The following is a 26,178-nucleotide window of genomic DNA, read 5'->3' on the forward strand; positions in this document are numbered from 1 at the left end:
TTCGTTGCGAGTGGGCAACCGTTCCCATTTTCTCTCTCCCCCCCCTCTCTCTCTCTCTCTTTCTCTCTCGGCATCGTGTTCGTGTGTGCGTGTAAAAACTAACGATTGTTATAGCTTTAGATATGTAGTAGTGGCCCTATAGGTTATGAAGTGTTACAACACTTGGTCACTCGAGGCGATCACCAAGAGCGAGTTCAGTTAGTGCTTGCAATGAGCACGTGCTCAGTTTGCACCGAGAGAAAACGGGATATGGGTAACTACGTTAGATTTGTGCTTCTCAAGTGTTTTTTTTTTTTTTTCTTTCCCAGACTCAGGGTGAAGGTTATAGGTGGTACTGAAGGTGTGTCCATTGACGACTTTAAAAAAGAGAGAGAGAGAGAGAGAGAGAGAGAGAGAGAAACACCAATTGTGTATGTCAATCAGAAGTGGTCGTCTGAGGGATGACGAAGGGGGGGGGGACGGCGTAAAATTAAGATGTCTTCATCAACCATGCAGGCCGGAAAGACTGACAGCAACATTACACCCTCTCGAGAGCTTGACACTAGAAAAAGAAAACGAAAAAGAAAATAAAAAAAAAATGGGTAAAGGTAGTCATGGTTAAGGAGGGGGGGGAGGGGTGGGGGGGATGTCCAAGAGAACAGCGGGGAGTGGAGGGGGGGGGGGAAGAGAATGTGGGTCATGAGCAACACGGTAAGGTCAAACGAAACATAGGAAGAAATGGAATGAAATGCACACTAAAAGGGGTTGTACACTTGACCGTGTTACAACATGTCTGTTGTAACAGGAGTCTGTTACAACATGTCTGTTGTAACAGGAGTCTGTTACAACATGTCTGTTGTAACAGCTTCAGAGGACAGCATTGTGGTGGAGGGAGGGAGGGAGGGAGTGTCATGCAACACATGCACATCATGCATGACCCACTAAACAATATATTATTTTCATAAAGAGTTCTTTATTAATAAGAGAAATTGGAATAAGAATATTCACGCAAGCATCATTGCCACTGTCTTCATGATACAGAAGACCAGGTGGGTCTGCTAGGGGGTCTCCTAGGAGGGCCTAGCCTAGGTGGGTCTCATATATTAGTCCCCATCATCATCCTATCATGTAGACTTGTCAGTCTTTCGGCCGGACTTCTTCCAGAGGAAATTATAAAGTTTATTGAATTTCCGGTTGGTTTTCTTTTCATTGTTGTCCACTTCGTCAATCAAGGTCTCCATTGTTTTCCCAAGATTTTCAATGGACTTCCGAAGTTTCTGGTTGTCTTGGACGGCATTGCTCAGTTTCTCAGTCAGCTTTTCTAATATTTGTCCCATCTTCAAGAGAGAAGCGCGGAAGGATACTTGTTCCTGCCGAAGGGATTCGAGCTCCTGAGTCCGCTGAGAAAGGCTCTCCATATTCTTTACCACAACGGTGTAAGACTCCCGAAGGTCCTCGTTCTCTTGTTTAAGAACTTGGTTTTCCTGCCGAAGGGACTCCTGACCTTGACGAAGTGTCTCCAGCTCTTGAGGATGAGACTGGCTGACGAGGTTCTGCAAGGCTTTTTCCATGTTCATATGAGAACCGCGAAGTTTTTCGTTCTCCTCTCTAAGCTTTTGGTACTCCTGACGAAGGGACTTGAGCTCTTCGGGAACAGACTTTTCTATTATTTCACTGTGTTTCTCCAAAGTTTGTGCCACAGTGCTCAGAGAACCGCTAAATTGCTTGATCTCTTGTTTAGTGTCGTGGTTCTCCTTGCGAAGAGAGTCCTGGCCCTCATGAAGAGCCTCCAGCTCTTTAGGAAAAGAATCTCTGAGTTTCTGCAAGTTTTGTCCCAATGTCTTCAGAGAATCGTGAAGTTGCTCATTGTCTTGACCAATCTTTTGGTTCTCCTGACGAAGGGACTTTAACTCTTGAAAAATGGACTTGTCTAACATATCGCCATGTTCCTCCAAGGTTTGTTCCAAGACTCTAAGAGAACCTTTAAGTTCTTGGTTCTCCTGACGAAGGGACTCTACCTCTTGAACAGACTTGTCCACTTTCCGATTTGCGTTCCTTACATCTCCTGTCAACTTCACTAAAGAATCGTAAAGCTCCTTGTTCTCTTTTCGAATCTCTTGATATTCTTGACGAAGAGACTCAACCTCTTCAGTAGACTTGTCAGACTTGCCAGATTTGTCCACTTTCTGATTCATATTCTTCACTTCTTTTGACACCTTCAGAAAAGAATCATACAGCTTCTTGTTCTTTTGACGAAACTCTATGTTTTCTTGACGAAGAGACTTTATCTCTTGATCAGACTCGTCCACTTTCTGAACCAATTTCTTCAGATCTTCTCTCATCGCCACAAAAGAATCTTGCAGGTTCTTGTTCTGTTGTCGAATCTCTTCGTTTTCCTGACGAAGAGACTGAAGAAGATCTTGAACAGGTTTAGAAAGCTTTACTTCAGTACCGTTCTTGTTCTTTTCCTTTCCCTTTTCCACCTTTTCCTTCTTTCCCTTTTCCACCTTTTCCTTCTTTTCCTTCTTTTCCACCTTTTCCTTCTTTTCCACCTTTTCCTTTTCCACCTTTTCCTTCACCTTTTCCACCTTTTCCCCCTTTCCCTTCTTTCCCTTCTTCCCTTTCCCTTCTTTCCCTTTCCCTTCTTTCCCTTACCCTTCTTTCCCTTTCCCTTCTTTCCCTTCTTCTTCTTTCCCTTCTTCTTTCCCTTCTTCTTTTTCTTCTTAAGATTGTCATCAAGAATTTCCTTTTCAAAATGCTCTCTCAAGAATGCCGTGAACATCTCTCGATCCTCTGCCTCCTGGAGGGAATAGCTCTGATCAGAAGCCTTGCTGGACTGGACGAGTGCATGGCCTGCTGAGGTCTCTTCCATGTGGACAGTGACCTCAGCACTCGATGACTTCTCCTTTTTAAGATTGTCATCAAGAACTTCCTGTTCAAAATGTTTTTTCAAGAATGCCGTGAACATCTCGCGATCCTCTGCCTCCTGGAGGGAATAGCTCTGATCAGAAGCCTTGCTGGACTGGACGAGTACTTCGCCTGCTGAGGTCTCTCCCATGTGGACAGTGACCTCAGCACTCAACTCTGGACGAGGGGCAGCGTCAGGCGTGTCATGCCCCACGCCAATGGCGGTCGTGTCGTGCCTTGTATCAGTGGTAGGCCGCACAACCTTAGCCCACTCCCTACGCACGCAGGACAAGCAGCACAGGATGACGAATGCTACCTTTGTGAAGTTCATTATTTTCATTTTTGATTTTTTAATTAAAAAATACGGGTGAGCCTTTTACTTTTTTTTGCATGTCGTAAAGTGATGCAAAAGTTGGATGGCCTCTCTCTCTGTTTTTTGGCGTGCTTGGTAAGATCTGTTTGTGGGGATTAGCGAAGTTGGTGGGGATTAGCGAAGTTGCTAGGGGTTAGGGAAGTTGTTAGGGGTTAGGTAAGTTGCTGGGGGGTAGTGGGGAAGTTGCTGGGGGGTAGTGGGGAAGTTGCTGGGGGGTAGTGGGGAAGTTGCTGGGGGTAGTGGGGAAGTTGCTGGGGGGTAGTGGGGAAGTTGCTGGGGGGTAGTGGGGAAGTTGCTGGGGGGTAGTGGGGAAGTTTCTTGAGGTAGTAGGGAAGTTGCTGAGGGTAGTAGGGAAGTTGCTGGGGGTAGTAGGGAAGTTTCTTGAGGTAGTAGGGAAGTTTCTTGAGGTAGTAGGGAAGTTGCTGAGGGTAGTAGGGAAGTTGCTGAGGGTAGTAGGGAAGTTGCTGAGGGTAGTAGGGAAGTTGCTGGGGGTAGTAGGGAAGTTAATAGGTAGTGGGGAAGCTATTGGGTAGTAGGGAAGTTGCTGAAATTTTAGGTCGTAGCTGGGGAGTAAGGCAGTATCTGGGGAGTTTGGGATGTACTTGGAGTAGGGGCGTAATTGCAATGAGAGACTTGGAAGTAGCATGGGAAGCACCTGGGAAGAAGGTTCATTGCTGAGGTTTTGAGCTGTAGCGAGTTAAATATATATATATATATATATATATATATATATATATATATATATATATATATATATATATATTTTTTTTTTTTTTTTCTTTTTTTGACGCCAAAATTCTGATGATAGCAGTTACGAAAAGAGGCGTATGTCCGTCTCAAATCTACAACATGGATTCGTGTACCAGAACTAAGTCTGCTTACTAGAAATATGATCATGGAAGCGTATTGTGACTTTAAAAACAACGATGGAATGAATGATTAAGTTGTTGCTCAGTGTAATTATGGGAAGGGGTCATTGGACTATTAATAGGTGGGTGGCTGGGTAGGTTCTTCACTGCTTCAGGAACCACTGCAGCTGTTGTAAGCAGTTAACGACCTCGCTGGCTACAGGGTTGATAAAAGTAAATTACTACACCCAAGACGTATTTATCCTCGCTACACCCAAGACGTATTTATCCTCGCTACACCCAAGACGTATTTATCCTCGCTACACCCAAGACGTATCTATCCTCGCTACACCCAAGACGTATCTATCCTCGCTACACCCAAGGCGTATCTATCCTCGCTACACCCAAGACGTATCTATCCTCGCTACACCCAAGACGTATCTATCCTCGCTACACCCAAGACGTATCTATCCTCGCTACACCCAAGACGTATCTATCCTCGCTACACCCAAGACGTATCTATCCTCGCTACACCCAAGACGTATCTATCCTCGCTACACCCAAGACGTATCTATCCTCGCTACACCCAAGACGTATCTATCCTCGCTACACCCAAGACGTATTTATCCTCGCTACACCCAAGACGTATTTATCCTCGCTACACCCAAGACGAATTTATCCTCGCTACAGCCTAGGCGAACGAGAATCTCCACCATACCTTAGGCAAATACACTTCTACCACATCCTCAACAAACGCATCTACTCCACACACTAAACAGACTCGTCTACGCCACACACTTGACAGGCGCATCTTCACTATATCCTCGAGAAATTCATCTTCACTACGCCTGAGGCTAACATATCACAATCCGCTGGACAAATGCACCCTCACCACACACTCAACAGGCGCATCTTCACTATACCCTCGACAAACGCATCTTCACTATCCCTTCCACAAAGAGTGTGTGTGTGTGTGTGTGTGTGTGTGTGTGTGCCTGCCCAGTAGGCAGAAGGGAAGTTCCCTCTGTAATGCAATAAAAGGAAATCTTCAGTTTTCCGATACTTTACTTCGAGGTTGGCCAGACCCAACCCAACCTGGCCGTCGAGGGTTCCGACCTCCAATATCCTGCCCCAGCGACTGTCTTTGTTCCAGTGTCTTTGTTGCGTGCATCGGAATGGTCTATAACGAGTGTTTTGCTTGGTTGTCTCTGTCTTTGCGATGTCGCAAGGAAGTGCGTGTTCCGACCCCAGGAGTGTATTTGTTCGATTTTCTTTGATGCAAAGAAATGTTGCGTAAAAGGATTGTGCCCTTTTTTGCTTCACTGTCTTTGTCGCAGGGAAAACAAATAGCCTTTTGTTGTAAACAAAGACATTGCGATGGTTGTTCCTTGGTTCATTGTATTTATTTTGAGTAAACACAAACGTCATGATTTTTCCTTGTTTCACCGTAAACTGTCTTTATAATTGAGTATTTGTTGTATTTGTTCCATTTTCATCTATAGAAGGACGTAGTGCTTTATGATGTTTCTGTCTTTGACAAGTAAATATACTCCATGATATCTTTCATTATTCACATTCTTTCAGAAACAAAGAACAAGTTTTGTCTTTACTGTATATTTTTATTATCATCGATGACATCCCCTACAGGAATCCTGCGGCACACACATATATATATATATATATATATATATATATATATATATATATATATATATATATATATATATTGGAAAGGATCACAATTTTGCGCGTGATTAAGTGTATTCCTATGACTCCACGAGGAAAATGAAACGCTATAAGTTTCCAAGTGCACTTTCGTGTAATAATCACATCATCAGGGGAGATACAAGAAATATAAGTCAGCTGATATACAACGAAGACACGTAGCTAGGACTCCATTTGGTAAACAAGTGATTGTCCAAGACAGACAACGAGAGTATCATAAACTTATGTGGACAAGGAGAATTGTTTACAAATTTTGTCAACAATAAAGCTATCCAATTTGTATAGACGTTCACTAATATTAAGGTTATAATTCTTTGTATTTATTGATAGAAGATTCAATGATATTTCTCGTGGTAATGGAGTTAGTTGATAACGGAGATGGCATTACTCCAGTCAGTATAGTGATCATAGTTTTTAATGTGATTAAACAAAGCATTTGATTCTTGTCCTTTTATTATACTATGTTTATGTTGCTTAAGTCTAACAGAAAGATCCTTACCAGTCTGCCCAACATAAAACTTGGTTTCTACATGGCTCTTTATAGATGCATCCAGGAGAATTTTCTGGTGTATTCCTGATTAAGTTACTCTTTATCGTAGTATTGTTGTGGAAGGCAACATTTTCAGTAAAGAATTTAAGCAACATGGGAAGTAAAGTGAAATTATCATAAGAGGGGGAACTAAAAGATTTTTGGTGTCAATGGGAGGTTTGGGCTCGACTCGGTAAAATGCTTTCTTTGCTAACTTAAGGGATTTATCAATGAAAGATCTAGGGTACTGTACCTTACATCCAATAGAATATATCTTCTCAAACTCATCATCAATAAACTCTGGACTGCAAATACGTAATTCCCTAAGGAACATAGATTGAAATGATAACTGTCATGTTGAGATGAGTAATAATGGATATATGAGCATGCATTGGTGGGTTTTCTGTATATGCTAAACTTAGACTTGTTTCCTTGCCTATGTATCATGCAATCTAAAAATGGTAACGTACCATTATTTTCATTTTCTACAGTAAATTTGATGGAAGGTATTAAATTAAGTAGTGGGAGAAATATTTGTAAATTTTCATTTGTTGGCCAAACACAAAGAACATCATCTACATACCTAAACCGAATTGCATTAGAAGGAGATATGCTTTAGTAATTTTGTTTCAAAAAAATCCATATAAAGATTACTTAGTACAGGTGAGAGAGGGTTACCCATTGCCATACCAAATTTTTGAGCATAATCTTCTCCATTGAATTGAAATAGTCTTCTATACACAATTTTATCAGTTCAATGAAAACACTTCGAAACGAGTAAATTAATATCTTCCAAAACATCAAATATTTATTCTAAAAGGTCATCAACTGGAACTTTTGTGAACAGTGAGGAAACATCAAAGCTAACAAGTTTGAAATCAAAATTGACATTGATATTGTTAAGCTTGTTGACTAAATCAACATTGTTCGTGATATTAGAATCTGATATCTTACTCACTGAAGGGCTTAATAAACTATTTTGACAGTTTAGATGTGATGGAGCCTACTGAATTCACTGTCTTGCTGAAAATTGTGTGTTAAGTCTATACATATATGGCATATATAGCTATATTTGATAAAATTTGTAAAAAATTCCCCTTGTCCACATAATTAGTTTGATACGTTGTCTGTCTTGGACAATTACTTGTTTACCAAATGGCGTCCTAGCTACGTCTCTTCGTTGTATATCAACTGACATATTTTTCTTGTATCTCCCATGATGTGATTATTACAAGAAAGTGCACTTAGAAACTTAGTTTCATTTTCCCCATGGACTCGTAGGAATGCACTTGATCACGCGCAAATTTTTCATCCTTTCCAACACACACACACACACACACACACACACACATTCGCCATTTCCTGCATTTGCGAGGTAGCGTTAAGAACAGAGGACTGAGCCATGGAGGGAATATCCTCATTTGGCCCGCTTATGTTTCTATTTTTTTTTTTTTTTTTTTGAAAAGTGAAAACTGGAGGGGAGGATTTCCAGCACCCCGCCCCCTCTCCATTTAGTCTCCTTCTACGACACGCAGGGAATACGTGGGGAGTATTTTCTCCCCTATCCCCAGGGATATATATATATATATATATATATATATATATATATATATATATATATATATATATATATGTGTGTGTGTGTGTGTTTACCTATATTTACTGTACAGGGGAGGGAGATTTACACTGGTAGGTTGGGGCCGCATATCTCGAAACTTTCCCTTCTTAAACACACACAGATACACACACGGATCCCCCCCACTTCTCTCCTTCGTCTAGGAGGAAGTATGCAGTCTCGGCAGAACACACGTGGTACATTCTACCTCACCCTGACTCGGTGTCGTGTCTTGCTTGTGCCTCCTTCTGCTAGCTAGAAGTAAACCATTTGCTCGGCTCGGGTCGGGGAGGCTAGTGCGAGAGCGTGCAGTGGGTATGGGATGGGGGTGGAGGCCAGTGCGAGTGGGTATAGTACATGGATATTGGGGGGTGTTGAATAGTGGGGGGGCCCCCCGGGGAGAGACCTAGGGACCGACAGGGGTTCACCTTCCGTCAGAGAAGGGGGGTAGGGGAAAGGGAGGTCTAGGATACAGCAGATACATGAAACATCAACTACAGGAGAGTCAGCGATGCTACGTACGTAGCTACATAACTACAGGAGAGTCAGCGATGCTACATACGTAGCAACATAAATACAGGGTATTCTCCGATGTTCATGGTAAACATACGTAAAAATCATTTTGCGTAAAACAAAACCGGCGTAACCTAAGTCGTGCGTACAGTGATCTATTAACATTGATAGTAATACAGAACGCAGATGGAGTTACATTACGTACGCGAGGACAGATTACATGTACACTGAGTGTGTATCTGAGACAGTACACTGGGGTACAGTCATTAACCCTAATACAAACACGAAAGGCCTTTTAAAGATGCGTGACGTGCAGTCATAGATTGCACTGACTCTGGACGTGTTGTTACCATCAGCGATACTACAAAGGTGATGAAGTACACTCCACACAGGACGTGTAGGTACAGACCGTGCTGACACTGGGTTTGCTTACGTCGATTGTTTATATAGCTCAATGCATGGCCAGTGTGTGGACTTAGCATCACAATGTCTCCAAGGGTATTACTATAAGTCAAGTCATCACAAAGCCATCCAAACAGTAATAGGCCTTGACGTCTGAAATCACTGGTTTTGTGGCATTCACACGTGTAATGCCTTCGGTTTGTGGCATTCACACCTGTAATGCCTTCGGTTTGTGGCATTCACACCTGTAATGCCTTCGGTTTGTGGCATTCACACCTGTAATGCCTTCGGTTTGTGGCATTCACACCTGTAATGCCCTCGGTTTGTGGTCATCGGGTGCAGGACGAGTCGCCGCCGCTTGGGATGTTCAGGATCATGGAGACTCGCGACTTGCCACGTGTAGCTGTACCTACCCTAGCGAAGGCAGGCCTTGAGGCCCACGATGACAGCGTATGTGTGTGTTTTCTCGTCGTCGTCGGTGGACAAAACGCTCGGCAGGGCGACGGTGTTCGTATCCCTGTACCTAGCAGGACGCGAGGGAAATGAGAGAGCCAAGCGAGGCGAGAAGATGTGCACAGACGTGTTGAAAACGCTCTGCTCTCAACACCTCACAAGAGGCCAGGGGGGGGAGGAGACAGAGGAGGCGTTGGAAGTAGTGATGAAGAGTTTGGCTTGGGTACTGGAGGTGAGATGGAGCCACGCGTCCAGGCCCTTGAGGAAGGACTTGATCTCCTCGTTGGAGGATCACACGGTAGGGATCGAGAAAGGGGGACTAATAGGGGAACACGAGGTTTAGGAAACGTGAGGTCACGTCCCAGGTAACACCACCATTCCCTTGGCGCCTTTGAGGAACGGGCGTCGCAGCCCCTCACAAGTGGCAGGGACGATGTCCATCTCATTTCGGTCGACGCACACCACCTCCAGCGCAGAGTGCCCTGGGCGACGAACGGTCTGGTGGAGGCAGCCCTGAACGCGTTGAGGTCAAGCAGCGGTTTGTGACTGTTAGAACCTCCTGTGTGTGTGTGTGTGTGTGTGCGCGCGCGCGCGCGCGCACCAGGACTTCATAGGACCCCTCACCCACACCACTCCCGTTGGACACTCCAGCTGCCCTCCCTCAAGGCCCAGCATTCGTCGCTCATCTCGACCCCCCAGGTGCTCGCACGTGTCTCCCACTCCTCCTCTGGGGTGTTGGCAGGACATAGCAGTTTATAGAGGTCGCCAACGATCCCATTCCTGTCGGTAGGGAAGGAGTCAGGAAGGAAGGAAGGACGCACTGCCCCGGCCCCCTACCACTCGCCAGGGTCGTCGACGAACAGGCCATGGAAAGCTCCAGCGGGATGGAGAGGCGTCTTCCAATGTGCGGGATCATGAGGGAATTCAGAGACCAATGTAGACCAGGAGAACAGGGTTAGACGATGGATATGGTATCAGGACAGACACACACCGACGCTGCCGTGCGCAAGACCTGCAGCGTAGTGCAGGAGCGAGATGGCTCTCGTCCACTGCACACGGACGGGTCCAGGAGCAGGGCAGTGGTTGAGGCCGTGGGTCACCAAGGAACGAGAGGAGACGGGACGGACCCGTCGTGACTGGTGGCAGCGTCCACCCACCGAAGCACGAGAGAGAGAGAGAGAGAGAGAGAGAGTGTTATGAGGTCCTCCACGCAAATGAGTTCTCCCAGATCTTAGGGAGGAGGGACGCATCGTGCAAGCCCAGGGTGTTGCCTGCCGGAGGGAAAACTTCCTAGAGTCAGACGTGTGGGCAGTGCAAGCAACATATGGGGCCAAGTTTCCCCTTCCCCCCCTCACAAGACCCCCCACCCCACACACACACATTCCTAGAGATGACCACATACTCTCACGCTCAAGGGGCCGCGCCCTTCGGAGGCTCCAGTACACCTGTTCAGACGCCGACTTCCGTCGTTGGTCAACCCCACCACAAGTACAGGAGGAAGTAGGACCCGCCTGCCTCTCCCAGCTGTTATCCTCCAAAGGATAAAAGGTTACTACACTAGCTCCTCCCTCGGCACTTGACTCCCTCACTGGAGAAGTCTAAAGGAGCAATTCAGGTGCTTCGTCACGTGTATCTACACACACACACACACATCTTGTACATATGGAGAGATACATATATCATCAGGACCCAGTCATGTATATGTTCCCAGGGATCTCTCTCTCTCTCCACTCTATTTCTTTTCCATATACCTCACTTGTCTCCAAGACCTTCTCCACCCCCCCCACCACTCCATCCCACTGGAGTTGGGACTATACGGTCGGTCTCCCACTGTGAAAGAGGCATTTGGACTTGTTCAGTTCCTCACGTATCCTAAAGGATTCCTCAACGCATCTTATTCATCTGCATCCTTTTAAAGACCTGCTCGGCCTCCTCGTTACTGGCAATTTACTTCTGATGAATTAATTGGTTTTTTCAAAAGGAACGTAGAGGTGGGCCAAGTGAGGATATACCCTTTAAGGCTCACTCCTCTGTTCTTAACGCTACCTCGCTAACGCGGGATAAGGCGAATATGTATGAAAAAAAAAATATAGGGAGCGGGGGGCTAGAAATCCTCTCCTCCCGTTTTCAATTTTCCAAAAGGAACAGAGAAGGGGGCCAAGTGAGGTTATTCCTTGTAAGGCTCAGTCCTCTGGTTCTGAACGCTACCTCGCTAACGCGGGTAATGGCGAATATATATGAAGGAAAGAATATATTTATCCGCCTCATGTCTTGTTATACTTATTCCTCTCTCTCTCGTATACCCTTATATGCTGGCTGGCTGTATTCCCGTGTGTATATTCGTTAAAGTATATCCTTCAACTCTTTCAATTTTTAACATGGTTTAATGGTCTATTTTTCTCTATTTTCTCCCCCATATTCCAGCTCTTTAATGTTCGCAGGGCCTTGCATAACAATGGCCTGTGTGTGTGTATCCCCCAAGCCCTCCCTCATTCCCCACTGGGATGTAGGCTGCTGCTTGACCGACTGGTGTCGCGTAGAGAAACAGCTGAATGGAACGCGGAGAGAAGAGAGAGAGAGAGAGGGGGGGGGGGGGAAGAGATGTTGGAAGGGGACTGTAGGCAGCAGCAAATGGGGATGGGGGAGTGGTGGTGGTGGTTTGTGTGGGGGGCCCATCACCGTGTGGGAAGGGGGACATTTGGGTCTACTTATCGTATTGGAAACGGATTTACAACCCTGCCGGACATTCTCGGATCCCTGTGGTCTGAAGTAGCTAGAGTCGGTCTCCAAGCTTTCCCTGAATAGGATAAAAAAAGAATAGAATTTTTGAGAACGGAAAAGAGATGGCGAATATATATATATATATATATATATATATAGAGAGAGAGAGAGAGAGAGAGAGAGAGAGAGAGAACGTAGCTAGGACGTTGTGTGTGTGTGTGGTGTTGGGGTCGCCTGTGTGTGGTCACATTGCGAGACTGTACCATTAGGAGTGGTACAGTCTTTATCAAAGAACTTCTCACTCTTAAGGAGTCTAACTTTTCCTGCTGCTGGAAGTAGCGCAGTCCTGCATTACTTGAGCCTTTTAGACAAGAGGTCCTGGGTAAACACCAGGACATCTTTCATAGAAAATGGTCCCGGGGTGGTTATAGATAAATGCATATGTACGTATATTTCGTTATTGAATTTTGTTTTTAGAGTAATTAAGATAGATGGGGGGAAATTAGCATTACTGTAGTGGGTGATGTGAATGTATAGGATGGTGTGCTTCGAAGGAGTAAGTCAGAAAGACGTGAATAAAAAGAGCCTTATTGTAATGGGAGATTTGAACGGGTGGGAAGATGGTGTAGAAAACGAAGCGTCTGAAGGAAAACGGGGAACGAAGCGTCTGGAGAAAACGGGCAACGAAGCGCTTAGAGAAAACGGATAACGAAGTGTCCGTAGAGAACGGGAAATGATTCAGAGTGGCTGCATCTGTGGGATCATTGTGGTGGAATTGACAACCTGACCCAAACACAGAGCCTGTCTCACGGGCCGCGAGACGGTGATGGACAGACAGAGCGATAAAAACGACAGAAATTTGATAGACCTGATGTGGATGACAGGTGTGTTTGCCTGTAGCAAGACTGGCCGGTAATTTTGAATATATATATATATATATATAATATATATATATATATATATATATATATATATATATATAATGTGTGTGTGTGTGTGTGGCTTGGTTAGTCTCTCTAGTACCAGGTATTCGCTAGTCAGTCATTACCAGGTACAAGGGTCACGGCTGACCAAGTCAATATTTCTCCTTTTTTTCCCTTTACTCCGTCTTCTGTATCATCATCATGATCTTCTGTTTCTTCTTTCATATTATTCCTCTTCTTCTTCCAACCCCTCCTTCTTTTCTTCTGCTTACTTCTCGTCCTCTTCTTGTTCTCCTTCCTTTCTTCCTCCTCCTCCTCTTTGTACGGACACAGCATGCCACACAAGAGGCTATCTCGGGATAAATGAAAAAGAAAAGAATAAGAAAGAATATTAATCGCGACTCTGCAGGTGTTTGTCGTCCTGACTCTTAAAACAAGACTTGGGTTTCTGGAGGAAGAAAAAGAAGACAAGAAGAAGGAAGAGAAAAACCACAGCTTATCTGTTCCATGAGAAGAGGAAGACTTGGTGTTTTGGAAGAAGACAAGCAGAAGGAAGAGAACACCACAACTTATATGTTCCAGGAAAGGAAGAAAAGACGAGGAGGAGGAAGAGAAAATCACAGCGCGATTATTACTGCATACTGGGGCGAATATCACTGCATACTAGCGACATTATTACTGCATACTGGGGCGAAGTACACCCTCTGTATATGTAAAAGTGTTCAAAAGATAGTGCACCCTCACAACTCTCTCTCTCTCTCTCTCTCTCTCTCTCTCTCTCTCTCTCTCTCACCCAGCTACCCTGGTCATATCCTCTTGAAGATTCCCTATCATCTTTCTTCTCTCCTAACACTTTCCATTGTTTTTCATTATCATCTCCCCCTTTTTTTTTTTTTCATCCTTCGCTTCATCTTCTTCCCCCATTTCTTCCCTTGATCTTCTATCATCTTCCTTTATATTCTCCCTATTCTTCCCTCATGTTCTCCCCCTTTTTTCCCTCATCTTCTTTTGTTTCCTCATATTTCCTTTTGTTTCCTCATTTTTTCCTTTTCTTTCCTCATCCCTCCTTTTCTACATTCATCATCCCTCCTTTTCTTCCCTCATCTTCTCCCCTTTTCTTCCCTCAGAGAAAAACCTTCGGAGAGCAGAGTGAACAAACATAGTGGAAACTCATCTCATTTTCTGTGCCTGTACAGTTGAGAGTGGGTGGTGTATATTAAGAAAGCCAACTCTCTCTCTCTCTCTCTCTCTCTCTCTCTCTCTCTCTCTCTCTCTCTCTCTCTATGTGAGTGGACGATGTCAGGGGCCAAAGGAAAGTGAGGGGAAAGATACATAGATAGATAGAGACAGAGAATTTTCAGATGAACATGTAAACCCATGATAAAACGAAAATGTTTATTTTAAGTCATAGTTGATGTAAACTTATAGTGAAAAAAAGTTTTTAATGTAGAATAAGTACGAGGCAGTAGTTGACAATAAGATATATTCATACATACATACATGTGTACATACCCACATGTAGATTCAGAGAACATAGATTTGCAGAAGTTTACATCCATATTTATACACACGCAGATATTAGTATTAGAATATATATATATATATATATATATATATATATATATATATATATATATATATATATATATATATATAGGTATGGATACTTTGACGTACAGATTAAATATACATTTTCATATACATTCATCCCTATTTGTATTGTAATATAGGAAGATATATACGTAGGTATATGTATTTACGTACATAAACACACACACTCGCACATTTACTTAGCTTCCTGCATCTGACAACAGAGTAAATTTTTCGGGGCGTCTAATGATTTACAATTTACAGTCTCATAATTCCTGCAAGTGTAAATCATCCCTTGTTTATGGTACAGAGGGAGAGGCTTGTACGCAACCACTTGTGTTTTGTGATTACTAATTTTTTTTTTTTACGTGTCTGTGACAGACAGAAAGAAAATGGGAGGTTGGTTTTAATGATATTTTGGAAGCTTTATTCTGGCATAGATGTAAGTATTTTTCCTATTTGGTCTTATGTTTCCTCAGTAGGAAAGCGACCCATTTCGGACTACATGAAATTTGTAGATTCAATTTATAGATTTGATTTATTAGATTTTAATTTTTTTACGTGTAGATTTTTGCCGTAATGCTTGAGTGCTTTTAATGTCTTACGCAAGTACAAAGATGTATACGTGATGTGGTGAAAATATATATCATCAGTTTGGTCTTGCTCTTGTGGCTTGTAGATAAACTACTAATCCCTGATCATCTACATCTACCAAGCTCTTCTCATATATATATATATATATATATATATATATATATATATAGAGAGAGAGAGAGAGAGAGAGAGAGAGAGAGAACGTAGCTAGGACGTTGTGTGTGTGTGTGGTGTTGGGGTCGCTTGTGTGTGGTCACATTGCTGAGACTGTCCCTTAGGTGTGGTTACAGTCTTTATTCTAAGAACTTCTCACTTTAATGGGTCTAACTTTTCCTGCTGCTGGGAAGTAGCGCAGTCCTGCATTACTTGAGCCTTTTAGACAAGAGGTCCTGGGTAAACCAGGGACATCTTTCATAGAAAATGGTCCCGGGGTGGTTATAGATAAATGCATATGTACGTATATTCGTTATTGAATTTTGTTTTTAGAGTAATTAAGATAGATGGGGGGAAATTGATTACTGTAGTGGTGATGTGAATGTATAGGATGGTGTGCTGTTTCGAAGGAGTAAGTCAGAAAGACGTGAATAAAAAAGAGCCTTATTTGTAATGGGAGATTTGAAGGGTGTGAAGTTGGTTGTAGAAAACGATAGGTCTGAAGGAAAACGGGGAACGAAGCGTCTGGAGAAAACGGGCAACGAAGCGCTTAGAGAAAACGGATAAACGAAGTGTCCGTAGAGAACGGGAAATGATTCAGAGTGCTGCATCTGTGCGGGATCATTGTGGTGGAATTGACAACCTGACCCAAAACACAGAGCCTGTCTCACGGGCCGCGAGACGGTGATGGACAGACAGAGCGATAAAAAACGACAGAAATTTGATAGACCTGTGTGGATGACAGGTGGTTTGACTGTAGCAAGACTGGCCGGTAATTTTGAATATATATATATATAATATATATATATATAATATATATATATATAATATATATATATATATATATATATATATATATATAATGTGTGTGTGTGTGTGTGTGGCTTGGTTAGTCTCTCTAGTACCAGGTATTGTAGTCATCAGTCTTTACCAGGTACAAGCGGTCACGGCTGACCAAGTCAATATTTCTCCTTTTTTTTCCCTTTACTCCGTCTTCTGTATCATCATCATGATCTTCTGTTTCTTCTTTCATATTATTCCTCTTCTTCTTCCACAAACCCCTCTTCTTTTTCTTCTGCTTACTTCTCGTCCTCTTCTTGTTCTCCTTCCTTTCTTCCTCCTCCTCTTTGTACGGACTCACATGCCACACAGAGGGCTATCGGGATAAATGAAAAAGAAAAAAGAATAAGAAAGAATATTAATCGCGACTCTGCAGGTGTTTTGTCGACCTGACTCTTAAAACAAGACTTGGGTTTCTGGAGGAAGAAAAAGAAGACAAGAAGAAGGAAGAGAAAAACCACAGCTTATCTGTTCCATGAGAAGAGGAAGACTTGGTGTTTTGGAAGAAGACAAGCAGAAGGAAGAGAAACACCACAGCTTATATGTTCCAGGAAAGGAAGAAAAGACGAGGAGGAGGAAGAGAAAATCACAGCGCGATTATTACTGCATACTGGGGCGAATATCACTGCATACTAGCGGACATTAATACTGCATACTGGGGCGAAGTACACCCTCTGTATATGTATAAAGTGTTCAAAAGATAGTGCACCCTCACAAACTCCTCTCTCTCTCTCTCTTCTCTCTCTCTCTCTTCTCTCTCTCTCTCTCACCCAGTACCTGGTCATATCCTCTTGAAGATTCCCTATCATCTTTCTTCTTCCTAACACTTTCCATTGTTTTTCATTATCATCTCCCCCTTTTTTTTTTTTCATCCTTCGCTTCATCTTCTTCCCCCATTTCTTCCCTTGATCTTCTATCATCTTCCTTTATATTCCTCCCTATTTTCCCTCATGTTCTCCCCCTTTTTTCCCTCATCTTCTTTTGTTTCCTCATATTTCCTTTTGTTTCCTCATTTTTTCCTTTTCTTTCCTCAACCCCTCCTTTTATACATTCATCATCCCTCCTTTTTCTTCCACAATCTTCTCCCTTTTCTTCCCTCAGAGAAAAACCTTCGGAGAGCAGAGTGAACAAACATAGTGGAAACTCATCTCATTTTCTGTGCCTGTACCCATTGAGAAGTGGGTGGTGTATATTAAGAAAGCCAACTCTCTCTCTCTTCTCTCTCTATCTCTCTCTCTATATATATATATATATATATAGAGAGAGAGAGAGAGTGTGGGGGAAAAAAATGTCTATAGTTTTCATGATACCTTTAGTTCTATATTTAGTCGTCTCTCGTGTTTTGTGATAACGTCAGTTCTATATCTATATTTAGCTGTCTCCCTTGTACAGCAGATCACTTCCCCCTTCCCTATGTATTAGAGGACTTCCACCTCCCCCCCTTTCCTGTGTATAGCAGAATACACCTCACCCCCTTCCCTATGTATAGCAAGGTACATTCCCCTTCCCTATGTATAGAAGAATACACCCTCCTTCCCTATGTATAGCAGAATACACCCTCCTTCCCTATGTATAGCAGAATACATCCCCCTTCCATATGTATAGCAGAATACACCCCACCCCCTTCCCTATGTATAGCAAGGTACATTCCCCTTCCCTATGTATAGAAGAATACACCCCCTTCCCTATGTATAGCAGAATACACCCCTCCCTCCCTATATATAACAAAACACGCACCCCCTTCCACATATATAACCTTTCCTCCTGTATTCTATTTTCTGTTCTTAATTCCAGGTAAAACAAAATGGTTATTATCTATATCTGGCTATAACGCAGTAATCTGGATTATATCCGGGTCATGTTCACCAGCATATGTAATAATAGACAAATTCTAACTAGCTGTTCCTAGTGCTTGCGTATAGCAGCGATGTTTATATATACATTCATACACACAATTTTATATATATATATATATATATATATATATTGGAAAGGATATATATATATACATATATATATATATATATATATATATATATAATTTTTTTTTTTTTTTTTTAAACTATTCGCCATTTTCCGCGTTAGCGAGGTAGCGCTAACAACAGAGGACTGGGCCTTTTTTGGAATATCCTCACCTGGCCCCCTCTGTTCCCTTCTTTTGGAAAATTTAAAAAAAAAAAAGAGAGGAGGATTTCCAGCCCCCCGCTCCCTCCCCTTTTAGTCGCCTTCTACGACACACAGGGAATACGTGGGAAGTATTCTTAATCCCCTATCCCCAGGGATATATATATATATATATATATATATATATATATATATATATATATATATATATATATATAATCTCCCGTCTTTAAGTGACGCGCCGTTCTGAAATATCCTGGGTACTTCCTAACTACCACCACTACTCCTAGTACACTGACCTCGCGTGGGCTTTCGAGTTCCACTCCATGGCTTGCGTCCGGCCCGAAGCGACGGGGGGTTGGGTTGGGCCAGGACTGGCTGGAGTGTGTGTGTGTACGTACGTCGTCCAGTTCAAGCTCATCCCTCATGGTCTGGTGGCCTGTCCCTCCACTCAGTGCTGTGTACATCCCATCCCCCTTCCATCCTCCCTAGTAATCAATAAACACACACACACTCTCTCTCTCTCTCTCTCTCTCTCTCTCTCTCTCTCTCTCGTTCGTCCTAGCAGTGGAGTGCTGGGTGCCGGGCCAGCATTGCCAACAACAGGTGTGGCTGCAACTTGTTCGCCTCACAATCGGTATCTTTCATTGGTCTATATGACACGTGAGTCCTGTTATAAATCTTTTCTTTTTCTTTTTTCTTTTCTTCTGTCTTCTTCCTTTTTTCTTCTGTGTCTTCCTTCTTCTATTCCTTCTTGTTCTATGTTTTCTTTCTTTTTCTTTCTTCTGTGTCTTCTTTCCTCCTCCTCTTCTTCTTCTTCTTCCTCTTCTTCATCTTCAATATACCGGTCACCGTGTTCCCGTGCCCATCTCTCCACTCTATCACCACCTTGCTACCCTCCATTGTGCCACGAGTCTATTAACCTTTTCCCTACCCTTCACCCAGCCAATCCTCACCTTGTCCAATTTACCCTCGATTAACTAGGCAGATGAAGGCCATTGAAGGGAACTGGCCATCTTCATCATCTCTCCTTTAATTGAGGTGAACATGGCCTAGATTCCTGTCGCGTTCTCTGGGGGTGTTCACTGTGTTATCTAGGGTGTTCACTGTGTGTTCTCTAGGGTGTTCATTGTGTTCTCTAGAGTGTTCACTGTGTGTTCTGATGAACATCTGGAACGTAGTAGCTGAAGTGGATGATGTGGTGTACTTCAGGTGAAGTAGTGTGTGTGTGTGTGTGTGTGTGTTTTGTGTGCGCGCGCGCGCGTCACGTGGCAAGGGGCGGGGGTTGCCTTGCTTCTGTGGATGGAGATTATATGGGGAGATAGATATGAATAAAGAAGGGAAGAAAAAGGGGTAAAGAGAAAGAGAAAGGGGGGAAGTGAGAAAGGGGATGAAAGAGAATAAAAAGCGAGAGTGTGACATAGAGAGAGAGAGAGAGAGAGAGAGAGAGGCTCACAGTAATAGTTATGGATATTGATACATAGAGATAGTAAAGACGGAGATAGACGGGCTGAGCGAGCGACTCTAACAACACCTCCCCCAATCAACCAATCCATCCACCAACCAACCAACCAAACCACTAACCAACCTACCGACCAACCAATCCACTAACCAGCCTGCTAACCAAACAACCTATCTACCAACCAACCTACCTACTAACCAATCAACCTACGAACCAACCAGCCTACTAGACTGTCTACCAAACAGTCACCCAACCACTCCATCGACCAGCCATTCGATAAACTACCCAACCAAGCCACCAACCAAGCCACCACCCACCTACCCACCCCACTACCCAACCAACTCGCCCACCATCCTAACCCACCCACCCACGCAACCAACCCACCCGACCCACCACCACCACCTGGCCCCAGCCAGGCCCCCCCCACGCAACCCACCACTCGCCCAACCCACCCACGCAACCCACCCAACCAACCCACCCGACCCACCACCACCACCTGTCCCCGAGCACCGCCCGCGCATCGCGGGTATCGAGTAGGCTGAGTTACCATAGCAACCAGGGTGAACCTCACCTGTTGAGAGGGGAGCAGCTGCGGCAGCATACCTGAGACCAGCATAACTGAGGGGAGACGAGGGGGGGTGCAGCCGACCTGAGTAGAGTGGGGAGGGGAACGCAACATACCTTGGGAGGGGGAATGATATGCTTAAGGGGAGACTTGGCATTCTTGAGGAGGGGAGGGTGACGTGCGTGAGGGGAGAGTGATGTACATGAGGGGAGAGGGACGTGCGTGAGGGGTGAGTGATGTACATGAGGGGAGAGGGACGTGCGTGAGGGGAGAGGGATGTACATGAGGGGAGAGGGATGTACATGAGGGGAGAGGGACGTGCTTGAGGGGAGAGTGACGTGCTTGAGGGGAGGGTAGAAGGCTGGCCAAGAACACAGTGGAGCTGGAGGGTAAGGGGAAAGGGGTTGCTTGCGCACTAAGGGGAGAGGGGAGGAAATTACGGGGAGACAATTGGGGAGAGGTCAAGGCAGACGACGTATGACATGTGAGGTAAAGTGAATGGAATATGGTGCCCGTATTGTAGTCAGGGGAGGAGAGGATCAGGGGAGAAAGGAGGGGGGAGAAGATTAGGGGAGAGGGGAGTAGGAAGCCCGGGGAGAGGGGAGTAGGAAGCCATGTGAGAGGAGTAGAAAGCCAGAGGGGAGTAGGAAGCCAGGGGAGAAGGGAGAATAAAACCAGGGCAGAGGATAGCATTGAGCCAGGGGAGAGGGGAGGAGAGGTTTAAGCAGAGTTTACACTCGGGAAGTTAAATGCGAGGGGAGCTTGTGGAGTATGGGTTCTGCCTTGGTAACACTGACTCCCTCACTGACAGGGTTATGAGGGGTGGTGGGCGTGCAACATTGGCAACGCTGCCATATGCACTTAACGGGGAGAGAGAGAGAGAGAGAGAGAGAGAGAGAGAGAGAGAGAGAGAGAGAGTCTTGTTTATTTGGCAGTATGGCTGTTGACGCTTCCCCTACACCCCCCCCCCCCCCACAGCTGTGGGAGTAAGTTTTGTGGACGTGAGTATAAACAAGGAGGGGAGGATCTTGCCTGGCTCTTAACTTTATTACAAGATCGCGGAACCTGGACAGTGTGGAGGAGGGGGAGGATTATCTACACTCCTCTCTCTCTCTCTCTCTCACACTCTCTCTCTCTCCTGTAGGACGGCTCACCTGTGGATTATGACTTTATCGCCTGTTTGATGTAATTTCCATCATTCCCCCTTGCTGTTTGTGTTGTGTGTGTGTGTGTGTGTATATATATATATATATATATATATATATATATATATATATATATATATATATATGTATATAGGAAAGGAACACAATTTTGCGCGTGATCAAGTATATTCCTACGAGTCCACGGGGAAAATGAAACACGGTAAGTTCCCAAGTGCACTTTCGTGTAATGATCACATCATTAGGATATATATATATATATATATATATATATATATATATATATATATATATTTTTTTTTTTTTTATTATACTTTGTCGCTGTCTCCCGCGTTTGCGAGGTAGCATATATATATATATATATATATATATATATATATATATATATATATATATGCTGATAACCACAGTCATCACGTCTTCCTACAACCTTAAAATCATGTATAACGTATACTAATTGAATAATGTATACCCCTCCTGTTATTCATTAGTCTTCTATAAGTAAAGAGAAAACAAAACATAACATGAACAAACACTCAATTATTCTTTAAAGAAAAAAAAAAAAGAAAAGACGAAGTCTCTCATCTGACCTAAATGGTGAGAATCCATATCAAACTTAAGTCACTGAGGACATTAAATAGTGGACCAAGTTCTTAAACTCGCCAGCAATTTGTGGTATTTCTTTGTTCTCTTCCAAGACTTGATAAATAGATAATTACGCTTTCCTTGACGTAGTACGTCATTTATGTGTAGGGGTTCAAGCCACAGTGGTTCAAGGAGGTTCGAAAGAATTGAATCCCACTCCCAAGTTGTCATTGGGTTCAGTAGGATATAACAGACGTACCTTGCGTTCTGAACTCCTTTTGAGGGATTTATAGAGTTCGAATGAATCTATTGAAGAGTCTAAAAGAGGATTAGGAGGGATTTAAGGCATTCTTTAAGGTTCTAAATGTCTCTCTAGTTGCTTCTTAAAAGATTCCATAGAACTTTGTACGCATTCCTTCATATCATAGTGTTGTCACTTGAGTAGATAAATGCAATCTTCTACCTTCTGGAAATATATATATATATATATATATATATATATATATATATATATATATATATTATATATATATATAATATATGTGTGTGTGTGTGGTGAGATTATTACACGAAAGTGCACTTATCGTGTTTCATTTCCCCGTGGACTCGTAAGAATATATATATATATATATATATATATATATATATATATATATATATATGAAATATTTTAGGTCAATTTGAAGCGTTCTATTATGCTTATGTAGGAGTTCTACGAGGCTCCACTCCATTATTCTTATTACACGTGCTCTTCTGAACTATTTCAGGATGCGCAGTGCATCATCATGTGTTTCAGTCACCCCGTTCAGCCTTGTCAATTTCAGGACGAAAAGAAAACGGGGTCCCCGGTAAACCAAGATCAGAAGCGACGACTAGTTCGGAAAGGTTTCGAAGCCACGTAGAAACCCCTTATACTGGGTATCTATCTAGAGAACCTTGTATGAAAACCACAATAATATCCACATTGCTCCCTCTAGTGTACACACCCTCCCTCCGAATTCGTTTGAATAGCATTATTTTGACCCCTTTTTAATCACGGCTGATAACTATTACACTACATACACCATTACGTAAATGACCAGTTTATCTAATGAATAATTTTTGGATGACATTTTGATCGAGTTAAACCTCACGAGATTAAAACACTCATAGTCTCTTCCATTTAGATCATTTCTAATCCCATGATATTTTACACACACACACACACACCTCCTCCTCCTCCTGGTTTATGCCAACATATGATCCAGACCATCGAACCCGTGTTCTCAAGATACGGTCTGCCTCGCGTGTGTGTTCATTCTCCTTCCACACAGCACGGGAAGCTAGTGGCCGGCCGCTCTGGTCTCTATGGTAACCAGGGATACGGGTCAAATTTCTTTTTTTTTTTTTTTCCCTGACCTTCAGTGGAGATTGGAGGAGAGTTTGTGATTGGAGGAGACCTTGTGTTGTAATTGGAGACCTTGTGTTGTGATTGCAGATGTCGAAGTTTTAGTCACGGCGGTTGTGAAGGGGGTTGTAGAGGGGTCGAGTGTGGAGTTACGTATACTAAGGAGTTAACTCTCTGAAGTTAGTTGTTTGTTGTAGTAGTTGTAATGGTCGTATATGTGGTCTAATGAGGTTATTTCACTGTAGTAGTTCAGTACATTAGTTTGTTAGCGTCAGAGTAGATCATTTCCATCCCTGTAGATGGAAGAGCTTTCCCCCTTAGTGAGTATAGATCCGCCAGGTCACGGAAAGCAAAAGTCACGGCTATTGTAATACTATCGTACGTCTGGCAGTATGGTTGCGGGCCTGTCGGCGCCGCCAGTTGCGTGGTATCGTACGGCGCTGACGTCGAAGGAGGGGAGAGGGGATTGTATGGTTGTGGTGCAGTTAATATGTTGTAATAATTGTCTAACGTTGTTTAGAGGGAAGTCTTGGTTCCATGATTTCATTGTAGACTAGATATTGTAAAACTTTCCCTCTTCTGTAGGTATTACTTTGGTTTTTGCTCCCGAGAGCTGGCTGCTCATGTACCCCCTACCACAAGCTAGACCACGCAATACTCGGCAAGCTGCTGCGTCACATGACTATTCTGTGGCCTTTGGCAACTCAAGGGTGGGCCGTTTTGATAACTGTTTCTTTCCTTGCACGTCAAGACTTTGGAACTCTGTGCCCTCTCATATCTTTCCCAATAACTATGATCTGGCATATTTTAAAAGACAGGGCTTTCACTTACTTCAAAATTCGTAAATAATTTCATTTGTCTTCTTTTTCCTTTTCATTTATCTCTATTTCAATTAAGGCCTGGCCATGATGTGGAATTTTGGTCGTGACTGGAGCCTCCAACATAGAAAAAATATGCTGACATTTCAAGCAATCTTTCAGTTTTAAAGTATTTTGGTTTAATATTCGTACAAAGTCATATATATATATATATATATATATATATATATATATATATATATATATATATATATATATATATATATGTATATATATGTGTGTATATATATATATATATATATATATATATATATATATATATATATATATATAGTATTCTGATAATTATTTTCTTTTTGTCTTTGTCCAATCAAGATTTAACCATATAAAGATCTGCTGTTCACTATGAAAAGTACATATTGAACAACAAAACAAAAAAAACAAAAAAAAAACCCAGGAAAGATAGAAATTAGGAGCAACACACAACATCCAGATCAATGGTCAGGTTAAGGACATATTATTCCACACTTTTTTTTTTCCAAAATATTTACGTCAATCAAAGTCACACTAATTGGTTTCAGTATTCTCATTAACAAGTAATTAGTGATGTTATGGTAAGGACAGATAAACAAGCTCTGTTGCAGGCAATTTTCGAATTATGACGCAACTGTGTGCATTTACGTGTTTAGTGATATTAACATTGTTAGATTTAACTTTATCATGAAGTCTCTGTTTATAATATATATATATATATATATATATATATATATATATATATATATATTTTTTTTTTTTTTTTTTTTTTTTTTATACTTTGTCGCTGTCTCCCGCGTTTGCGAGGTAGCGCAAGGAAACAGACGAAAGAAATGGCCCAACCCCCCCCCCCATACACATGTACATACACACGTCCACACACGCAAATATACATACCTACACAGCTTTCCATGGTTTACCCCAGACGCTTCACATGCCTTGCTTCAATCCACTGACAGCACGTCAACCCCTGTATACCACATGACTCCAATTCACTCTATTTCTTGCCCTCCTTTCACCCTCCTGCATGTTCAGGCCCCGATCACACAAAATCTTTTTCACTCCATCTTTCCACCTCCAATTTGGTCTCCCTCTTCTCCTCGTTCCCTCCACCTCCGACACATATATCCTCTTGGTCAATCTCTCCTCACTCATTCTCTCCATGTGCCCAAACCATTTCAAAACACCCTCTTCTGCTCTCTCAACCACGCTCTTTTTATTTCCACACATCTCTTTTACCCTTACGTTACTTACTCGCTCAAACCACCTCACACCACACATTGTCCTCAAACATCTCATTTCCAGCACATCCATCCTCCTGCGCACATCTCTATCCATAGCCCACGCCTCGCAACCATACAGCATTGTTGGTACCACTATTCCCTCAAACATACCCATTTTTGCTTTCCGAGATAATGTTCTCGACTTCCACACATTTTTCAAGGCTCCCAAAATTTTCGCCCCCTCCCCCACCCTATGATCCACTTCCGCTTCCATGGTTCCATCCGCTGACAGATCCACTCCCAGATATCTAAAACACTTCACTTCCTCCAGTTTTTCTCCATTCAAACTCACCTCCCAATTGACTTGACCCTCACCCCTACTGTACCTAATAACCTTGCTCTTATTCACATTTACTCTCAACTTTCTTCTTCCACACACTTTACCAAACTCAGTCACCAGCTTCTGCAGTTTCTCACATGAATCAGCCACCAGCGCTGTATCATCAGCGAACAACAATTGACTCACTTCCCAAGCTCTCTCATCCCCAACAGACTTCATACTTGCCCCTCTTTCCAGGACTCTTGCATTTACCTCCTTTACAACCCCATCCATAAACAAATTAAACAACCATGGAGACATCACACACCCCTGC

At 43.0% G+C, this 26,178-nt stretch overlaps 1 protein-coding gene and 1 long non-coding RNA gene across 2 annotated transcripts in view; one reads left to right on the plus strand and one right to left on the minus strand.

Annotated features, from left to right (window-relative positions):
* LOC139749547 (uncharacterized) overlaps nucleotides 1–26,178 on the plus strand; it is a 458,205-nt gene that overhangs the window by 26,578 nt on the left and 405,449 nt on the right. The gene's annotated exons all lie outside the window — the stretch shown is intronic.
* Nucleotides 967–3,226, minus strand: LOC139749650 (uncharacterized). The gene is made up of 2 exons (XM_071663820.1): nucleotides 2,753–3,226; nucleotides 967–2,531 (listed from the first exon to the last, which is right to left on the minus strand). Exons 1-2 carry the CDS (start codon nucleotides 3,224–3,226, stop codon nucleotides 1,104–1,106), a joined length of 1,902 nt encoding a protein of 633 aa, XP_071519921.1. The 3' UTR covers nucleotides 967–1,103.

Source organism: Panulirus ornatus, chromosome 7 (genome assembly GCF_036320965.1).
Source record: "Panulirus ornatus isolate Po-2019 chromosome 7, ASM3632096v1, whole genome shotgun sequence".
Lineage (NCBI taxonomy): Eukaryota > Metazoa > Arthropoda > Malacostraca > Decapoda > Palinuridae > Panulirus > Panulirus ornatus.

What these genes read in the sequence shown, in the direction of transcription:
- LOC139749650 (XM_071663820.1), bottom strand. Translation starts at nt 3,226, where the DNA reads ATGAAAATAATGAACTTCACAAAGGTAGCATTCGTCATCCTGTGCTGC. An exon ending in AGGATCGAGAGATGTTCACG is followed by an intron (nt 2,532 to 2,752) that starts GCATTCTTGAGA and finishes GAAAAGGAAAAG; the next exon opens with GTGGAAAAGAAGGAAAAGGT.